The 10,145-nt window shown below is 34.3% G+C and overlaps 1 protein-coding gene across 1 annotated transcript in view; it reads right to left on the reverse strand.

Annotated features, from left to right (window-relative positions):
* Positions 1-325: 325 nt before the first annotated feature.
* LOC107727264 (neuron-specific protein family member 2-like) overlaps positions 326-10,145 on the reverse strand; it is a 29,227-nt gene continuing 19,407 nt past the window's right edge. Inside the window, exons 4-5 of the mRNA XM_016537073.1 lie at positions 1,587-1,697; positions 326-682 (exon numbers count right to left, since the gene is read on the reverse strand). Coding sequence (XP_016392559.1) covers positions 491-682; positions 1,587-1,697 — 303 coding nt within the window. The 3' untranslated portion in view covers positions 326-490. The remainder of the gene's footprint in view (positions 683-1,586; positions 1,698-10,145) is intronic.

The raw sequence follows: 10,145 nt of genomic DNA on the forward strand, positions 1-10,145 counted from the left end.
ATTTCATCAATATGTTGTAATAGGTTGTACATAAAAATGAGTCTAACAAGTAGGGTGTCTGTTTTCATAATCTAATGTGAGCATGTATGTATATTTTCTGCCGTTTCAGAAATAAAAGCACAAAACTCCCTGTTTTATCATGCCTTTCAAGATTGTTGTTACCTAACTACATAAGGGGCTTATGGGTATTCTGCTTTCAAAATGGGTCATTGACACTCACAGACATTGTGGGAAAACCGCTCGACGAGATTGCAGAGTCATGCCTTTGTACAAACAATAGTTAAGTATTAAATACTAAAAAATGTACAACAAAATTAAATAATAATAAATAAAAATAAATAAATGAATATAAGATTGAAACTACGCAGCTAAAAAATTAAACACAGGACATAAAAGAAACAAATGAGCCGGTGGAAATATTGGGGAATTAGGGAATTGCATGATGCAGGTGAACATAATAACTACTCTTTAAAAAGCAGTGTGGGGAATCTCATTGGCTGTCTGTGTTGGGAGGCTTGACATCATGCTGGGCACTTCCAGCGGGAAGCCATGGAGAAATGGAGCGGGAGGTGGTCTGCTTGGCCATGCTGTAGTGGCTGATGACGGTGTAAAAGCGGCCGCGGCTGTTGGCGTCCTGGGCGGTGTAGTAGGCCTCCAATGAGGCAGGGATGCAGCGCTTGTGCTGTTGGAAAAGTTGGGAATATTAGAGCTATGAATTTTGACTCCAAATTTGTTGTCAGTATATGAACATTATTATTATTTCTGTCATGACAACTCTCGGAGGGATTGGCATGGTAATGTACATGACAATGTTAATGTATTTGGTCTTGGCGGAATAGTACCGAGACTTGCTACTGCCAATACATCCACAACATGCTGCTGTGAGCATGTAAGAAATATTGCTGCTGCAAATATAACATACATTTTGGACTTTTTGGCCTTTAATTTTGTGGAATTTTGTCTGAAAACAAAGTAAGCGTGAGTATTATTTTGAACAACTATATGAATTTTCCATCAGTGTATTTTTGCAGTATTTATCTATAATAACTGCTATTATTCATAACATTTGACAGAAATCGACTAGTTTGCCTTATTTTCAGACATTAGTGGTTTAGTTTAGTTAAATTAAGTTATCATTACAGATGGTATTTAATTTAATTCATTGCTTAAATATTTTTGAAATAATGAGTGGAATAATGATTGTATAATTGGCTAATGGCTGTAAAAGATATTTGTTGCACAAGTGAAGTGTTTTATTTAGCGCTGACATGTTGTAGTTTAATAAATGAAGAACATGAAGAAGTTTTGTGATCCATCATTCATAACATTTGACAGAAATCGACTAGTTTGCCTTATTTTCAGACATTAGTAGTTTAGTTTAGTTAAATTAAGTTATCATTACAGATGGTATTTAATTTAATTCATTGCTTAAATATTTTAGAAATAATGAGTGGAATAATGATTGTATAATTGGCTAATGGCTGTAAAAGATATTTGTTGCACAAGTGAAGTGTTTTGTTTAGCGCTGACATGTTGTAGTTTAATAAATGAAGAACATGAAGAAGTTTTGTGATCCATCTACTTACCTTATACACGAAGCCATCAGGGCAGGTGTGGTCATAGGTAAAGGCTTTGTACACCACCAGAAACACTATACAGGCCAGAAAGGCCAAGGCCAGTACGATGAGGATGCTCACCTGTATATGTAAAAAAAAAAAAAAAGACACAAAGTTCATTACTGTGCCCTTATAGCAAGTCTTTAAGATTGACACTTTCCTGTAGCTCAAACAGTAGAGCATGTTAAGGTCATGAGTTCAATTCCCGAAAAGCATTAAACCAATAAAATGTAAATGTGATCCTTGAATCCAATGTAAGTCGCTTTGTAATAAAGTGTCTGCCAAATGCATAAATCTAAATCTAGGATCAAATGGTCAATGACATTAACGACTACAGCTGAATTTGCAAAAAGGTCATAATTGAACAAAATTGAAAAAATAAATAAATAAAATATATTTAAAAAAAACTCCATCCACGGGAATCAGCCAACAAATAGATAGTTTACTCTGTATATTAAAACTACTCTAGTTCTAATGGAACAAATGGAAAGCTAATGGAATAAGACAAAAACACAATTATTAAGATTCAGATTCTCAGGTGAATTTATATTTTGTGGGAATAAGACGATATTTTAATAAGACCAATTTTTAAAATAAATATATTTATTTCTTACTTGTTCTATTTTTGCTTTTTTTTCCAGGTTGGATGCATGATACAGTCATGAAAAATATACATTTATGTTGCTCTCACATACTATAAGAAATGGGTTCAAAAGTGTGCCGTACATCAACACTACATGGGCGTCAACTATGAAACAAATGTAAAACAGCTTTCAATTTCAAGCTCTCTGTTTGTTCTCTGAACCTCTGCAAAGGCAAAGACAGAACTGGGGCTAAATAGTCTGATGGAGACAATAGTGTGATCACATCTCTGTTGTCTTTCTTTCCCATCAGCGCTACTTTTTTCACATCACTGTCATCTTCAAGTACATTTACCTCACAGGATGCAGTTCAATCTGTCACACCACATTTGTCTCGATAAAGCAGCTCATACAATAAATCTACGTGGTCCAAACTAGAAATCCGAGGCTTAAAGAAGGCAATTCTCAACCAGACCAATTTGTCAGGGGTGATTAGTTCTGTAAAAATTCAGGCCATTTTCAGCATTTTAGTCCCAGAAACAATTTAATGTTAATAAAATTCACAATTCATTTCAGTTCATGTCTCAGAATGTATATTTTTTTGTTTGTAATTTCACAGCTGTAATACCATAACATGTTACTGAAGTTGGAAAGCGCCACTTTTCTATCGCGAATGTGCCGAATCTGCTGATGTAATTACAACCGCTAAATGATAGAGAAGGGGAGGGGGAGGCCGGGGGAGAGCTGAGCTCTCATGCCTCCGTAGGTAAAAAAAAATGAGCCAATCAACATTGAGTGTTCACTTTCGGCGCTGAGGAGTGTTGAGAAAAGAAACCTCGCAGGGGAGGCTAGCCTCCCTTCCTGAATATCAACCAATCATCATAGAGACTTAAATTACGTGATATTAGTTTGAACGTCTCCTGCTGCGCTGATAATGTACCAAGTACTTATGATGAGTAGCAATATTGAATATTTGATCGCCAACAGATTTACCAAGCTGTCATTCAAACAGTATATACACAAATTAAAAATAAAGGGAGAACACGCATAAGCTGGATATAGGCTAACGTTACAGCAGTCGGCTCTTTTAACACAGACTTTTAAGAAGGGATGGATGTTTGATAGGCCAGGTAAGTGAAATTATATTATCTTGCTATTATATTATATATGATATTATCTTGCTATTATATTTTCTTTTTACGTTTTCTGACTAAAAGCGACCAAAAAGCCATTTAAAGTGGTTAAGCAAATAATAATAATAATAATAATAATAATCGGCAGGGATCACCAGCCCAATACAATTAGTGTGCCTCCTCTATTTTAAAACCCACGAGTCGCCACTGAACGGATGTTTTTTAGGACTGACTAATTTGAATTATGCAAATGGAAATGAAAGATAAATGATAGTAAACCAGTCAGTGTCTAAATATTTTAGAGCTCTCCAAGATACTGAGAAACGTGCTGCAAAAATCAATAAAACCTGTCATCAATAAAAATCAATAAAAAACTGCCATCTTATATCAAAATTACTATAAACAACTGAGTCCACAACACTATGGACACTGTTTTTGTGACACTAGAGTAGACGATTTAGAGAAAACAGAGGGTGTATAACCGTACTGGAAGTTTGTGAGTGAACATCAGATGAATGGAATTTTTTTCTACATGTACAGTATATGACATTTGTGAACTGGACAGCAACATAAGTGTGCACTAGATGCAAAGACAGCAACATTATGCTGCCTCCTAAGATATGTACTTTTAGACATAATCTAAGTCATATACACACACACACACATTCATATATATATATACATATTTATTTATTTATTTATATATATATACACTGCCGTTCAAAAGTTTGGGATCAGTAAGAATTTTATGTTTTTTAATGGAGTCTCTTGTGCTCATCAAGGCTGTATTTATTTGATCAAAAATACAGAAAAAAAATTTATATTGTGAGATATTATTTCAATTTCTAATAGTGGTTTTTTGTTTCAATATACTTTAAAATATAATTTATTTCTGTGATCAAAGCTGAATTTTCAGCATCATTACTCCAGTCTTCAGTGTCACATGATCCTTCAGAAATCATTCTAATATGCTGATTTATTATCAGTGCTGGAAACAGTTGTGCGGCTTCGTTTTTTTTTTGTTTTTTTTTGGAAACTGATACTTTTTTCTGGATTATTTTATGAATAAAAAGTTAAAAAGAACAGCATTTATTTAAAATAGAAAGCTTTTGTAACGAGTCTTTACTGTCATTTTTTAAAATCAATTTTACACATCCTCGCTGAATAAAACTAATTTATTTCAAAAACGGAAAGAACAAATATAGTAGACGGGACTATGTTAACACCATCTCATACCATTAGAAATTTGGGTGTAATATTTTACTCGTCACTTACATTTCAATCTCATATTAGTTCAATTACCAACACTGCATTTTACCACCTCCGTAATATTGCCCGCCTGGCATCCAACTCTCAGCACCAAAGACACTGAAACTCTCATTTACGCTTTGATAGCCTCTCATTTCAACTACTGTAACTCACTTCTCATTGGACTGCCAGCTAAAACTATTACAGTATGTTCAAAACTCTGCCGTCAGTGTCATCAATTAAGTCAAAAAGTCTGAACACATTACCCCTTTACTTTATAATCTACATTGGTTGCCTGTTTCTGTTCGCATTCAGAATAAAATTATTTTGTTAACTTTCAAATGTCTTCATCGACTTGCTCCCCATTATTTATCTGAACTGCTGTACTATTATTCACCTTCTCGCTCTCTTCAGTCATCTGACTCAAACCTGCTGACTGTACCTCGCTTTCGTCTCACATCAATGGGTGGTAGACCTTTCAGTGTTGCAGCTCCGAAACTCTGGAATTCTCTTCCACTAACTCTTTGCGACACCTTCAATATATCATCATTCAAAACTTTTCTTAAAGTATTTCCAGCCTTCTTCTAACTAATGTTCTGCTGTGAAACTACTGCGTATCTGTGTTGTGCTTTCTGGTTTTGCTATTAAGTCACTGTGTATATTTATATGTATGCATGTGTATATGCATGTACTGTATAATATCGCATGTATTCTTGAATGAAGCTGTGTTTATGTATTTTCTCCTTGTACAGCGACCTTGAGCTTGGGAAAGGCACTTTATAAATAAAACATTATTATTATTATTATTATTATTATTATATAAATCATAAAATCAACTCAACAGCAAAACTGCCAAGAGTAATTTGTGTTGTGTTCTGGCAGATTTGTTTTTCACCACTTTTAAGAAAAACAAGTGAAAAAATCTGCCACAGCCATAAGTCAAAATACATATTCGAGAAATCGGGAACTAGGATCCAAGACTATCAAATAATATGATAGTGTTTAGAGGGATGATGTTGAACGAAGTTACAACAGTTACAATATCCATCCGAGATAAACATTGAGAGTGATATTTCATTCAGTGCCGAAAACAATAGATAAACATTATAATCTAAATTAAACTATTTTACTCAATAGAGTGCTTCAGGGATGATGTATTTTTATAGGCTTCCAGTTCCATCGTCCTGAAGTCGATGGGTTTTTTTAAATGTTTTTTTTGTTTAAATGCCTGAAATAAGTTCATATAGTAGACGGGACTATGTTAACACCATCTCATACCATTAGAAATTTGGGTGTAATATTTTACTCGTCACTTACATTTCAATCTCATATTAGTTCAATTACCAACACTGCATTTTACCACCTCCGTAATATTGCCCGCCTGCATCCAACTCTCAGCACCAAAGACACTGAAACTCTCATTTACGCTTTGATAGCCTCTCATCTCAACTACTGTAACTCACTTCTCATTGGACTGCCAGCTAAAACTATTACAGTATGTTCAAAACTCTGCCGTCAGTGTCATCAATCAAGTCAAAAAGTCTGAACACATTACCCCTTTACTTTATAATCTACATTGGTTGCCTGTTTCTGTTCGCATTCAGAATAAAATTATTTTGTTAACTTTCAAATGTCTTCATCGACTTGCTCCCCATTATTTATCTGAACTGCTGTACTATTATTCACCTTCTCGCTCTCTTCAGTCATCTGACTCAAACCTGCTGACTGTACCTCGCTTTCGTCTCACATCAATGGGTGGTAGACCTTTCAGTGTTGCAGCTCCGAAACTCTGGAATTCTCTTCCACTAACTCTTTGCGACACCTTCAATATATCATCATTCAAAACTTTTCTTAAAGTATTTCCAGCCTTCTTCTAACTAATGTTCTGCTGTGAAACTACTGCGTATCTGTGTTGTGCTTTCTGGTTTTGCTGTTAAGTCACTGTGTATATTTATATGTATGCATGTGTATATGCATGTACTGTATAATATCGCATGTATTCTTGAATGAAGCTGTGTTTATGTATTTTCTCCTTGTACAGCGACCTTGAGCTTGGGAAAGGCACTTTATAAATAAAACATTATTATTATTATTATTATATAAATCATAAAATCAACTCAAAAGCAAAACTGCCAAGAGTAATTTGTGTTGTGTTCTGGCAGATTTGTTTTTCACCACTTTTAAGAAAAACAAGTGAAAAAATCTGCCACAGCCATAAGTCAAAATACATATTCGAGAAATCGGGAACTAGGATCCAAGACTATCAAATAATATGATAGTGTTTAGAGGGATGATGTTGAACGAAGTTACAACAGTTACAATATCCATCCGAGATAAACATTGAGAGTGATATTTCATTCAGTGCCGAAAACAATAGATAAACATTATAATCTAAATTAAACTATTTTACTCAATAGAGTGCTTCAGGGATGATGTATTTTTATAGGCTTCCAGTTCCATCGTCCTGAAGTCGATGGGTTTTTTTAAATGTTTTTTTTGTTTAAATGCCTGAAATAAGTTCTGTGGTTCAACACAGGTTGAAGATATTTTCATGTTTCATTCTACAACATAAAGTAAATCAGTAATACCCCCTTTGTGGTTTTTTTAAAGCTTTTACTTTACATTTGCTAGCAAGTGACTAAATGTAACATTAAACGTCATAATGCCGAACAAGAAAACTTTGTCCGCTAGTCTGCCTTTACAGCCTCATTGTGTTTATAATTATGCTCTTGCAAACTTCTAACTCACTCTTTCATTTTTCTCCTCTTTTTTTTTTTTAATAAAGACTGAAAGTTTGTATTTAATCTTCAGAATTCATAAAATTTGTGTTCATTTGTGAAGATTATCATGATGAACGAAATGTAAGAATCACTTTTGTGGGTCACAGACTTTATTTTCTACAATAATCCAAAAGCCAATAGAAAAAATCCTATTGGGTTGTTACTGAGGGAACCAGTAAGTTTCAGTTTGGAAACTCACTGCAGCACTCTATATTTGTGTTTTGTCACATTATTAGATTTTCATGTTGTTAGTTTATCATCATGCTAATGTCAAACCCTATGGAAATCAACTGTACAATCACTTCACAGTGTGGCCTACAAGAGCATTTCAGATCTGTTACTTGTGAGGATCAATTTCATTTTAGGATATGGAAGCACACAGTTAAGCAGATCACTAGTTAAGAACAACATTACTAGAGATGAGTGATGGAAACAAAAAGTGAGGTAAAATGCAAAATATCACAATATCAACTGGATTAATTTTAGAATCATACAACTGTTATCTGTTTTTCTCTCTCTCCATTTATTAATTCTCTTATTACAGATTGAACAAGAGTACAGTTTGATGTCCTTGGCCAAAATTGGCCCCATTTGTACCATGTTGCTAAGCGGTGGGACTAGCGCCAAAACGGCTGGGTGCCTTTCACGCTCTGAGTGGCATCTAGATATGAACCACTTTAGTGTTTTAAGCCACCCCCTGATGGGACATTTTCAAAAAGTATTTTTGTATGTATGAGGGGGGGTGGATTATCCTGCATGAAATTTGGCTATGGTTTCATGGAAAAAGTTTTTAATATTTATTTATTTCACTCTGAGCACCTGCTGTTGTTTGCAGGATAAATAAATTCATTAATTTTTACATATTATTAATGCTTATCTGCCTCCATTAAAATAGTCTCATTAAAATAGTTTTTTTCCATCACCATCCACAATAAAAGAAAGACCAGAGGACAGAATTGGCATAAAATGAGGTCATTCTTACTTAAATGTGAATGTGTTTGTGGCACACAAGACATACCACCATCTGCTTTCCTGTTTGTCACCCCCACAAAGTTTATTAATCATTATTGTGCCCTACTGATGAGCCTCAAGGTTGTAGGGTGTTTTGTTATTGTTTTTCTTGGTCCCCAGTGTTGCTTTTTTGGGGTCAGATTAATCTATGTTCAGAAAACCATAATCCCCAGGGTAGATTTATTCAATAGCTCATCTTCTCTGGAGTGCTGGGAGTATTAATGCTTCATGCTGATTCTGCATGTATAGAGGCTATATACCTTTATTATAAATAAAATCATAGCATGCAAAGATGTACAGATGGAAAAAAAATTCTAAACGCCAATATTACACCCATAAATTGTTAAAATACTTTTCCCTTTTCCAGCATAGTCTCGCTCCACTGAATGTCTAATGTACTGTATACTGCATGCAAAATGTAGAAGTACTTTCTCTATCTGGCAAGCTCCAATCTAGTTGGCTGACTACATTTTTGGGGGAGTAAGGATACACTAGGCTTTTAAATAAGTCTGCCTGAAACAAGGTTCAGTCGTATCAGGTTAATATTATATAATGGATGAAATAATTCCAGGTTTCACCAGAGTTTACCTGGTTAAAATTTTGAAAAGACATTCTATGCTTTGTTTAAAGCACTTATTACCAAACTAGACATTCACAAGCAAAAATCTATATTCCTCTTTGTTTTCTATAAAAGTTATGACTGAGAAAAAGTCTGTACTTATTACTGTTGGATGGACAAAAATTCTGATAACATTGTCTACACTTAATTTTTCATTATTTTTCAGTGTTTTCTGTACAATCATTCACAGAAACAGATGTGACATCATGTAAATACATTTCATCAAAAAAAAAAAAACATTATTTAAAGATAAACTCGCTCAAAATGGCATGTAAAAATGGTTCTTGGCCTGAATAAGCTGAAATGTTAGTCAGAGGTATTACAGAAATATCTCCAAGTAACAACAACCAGACGACACAGTGACATTGGTTTTTAACCAATGTTTTAAGTTTGACAATTAATAGCAGACAGAGTGTTTTAGGGAGGAAAAAATAGCTTACTTAATTTACCTTATTTCATACTATAATGACACAGAAACCACACACTTTAAAAATACCATGTTGGTTGATGTTCCTATGGTATACACTATAATCCAATGAACTTTGAATAATGCTGCGATAGCACCATGCTACATGCCCAAAAAACCTGATATCATGCACCATGTCCAAAAAACAGATCTTCTTTCTTCTCTCCAGACATCAAGAACACTACAAAGATGTGCTGCTGCATTTTATATATATATTTTTTTTTTCAGTTTAGTCTGTACTCTTTCATACTCTTGTTTCTCCCCTCTATTGTCGTCTCATCTTTATTGTCTTCTTGCTTTATAATACTCCCTGCCTCTCCACTGCCTTTTAATAAATACTGCATGGCCTTCTCCCACCTGAATGTTCTGCAGTTCAGGTCACCATGTGCCAGCCTCTTTGACTTCATGTTTGAAAGTGTTTCTCCTTGTTAGAACCTTGGTAACACTTTTGATTGTTCCCCCAAGATGCATTTATAATAACCATAATTATGGCACAATTTGTATTCTGATAAGCAAGGCCAGGACTTTTTTTTTTTCAGATTATAATATGTCTGGCACTTGTTTACGAGCTTTGCTAACTAAATAAGCCATGACTGTATATAAAGAGATTAACTAAATAACGCCATAAAGGACATGTTTCTTGCAGAGCTGAAAATGAGTTCAGATTAACTTAAGTGAACTCCTACTTTAT

The sequence above is a fragment of the Sinocyclocheilus rhinocerous genome, unplaced genomic scaffold (genome assembly GCF_001515625.1).
Source record: "Sinocyclocheilus rhinocerous isolate Xijiao unplaced genomic scaffold, SAMN03320098_v1.1 scaffold95, whole genome shotgun sequence".
Lineage (NCBI taxonomy): Eukaryota > Metazoa > Chordata > Actinopteri > Cypriniformes > Cyprinidae > Sinocyclocheilus > Sinocyclocheilus rhinocerous.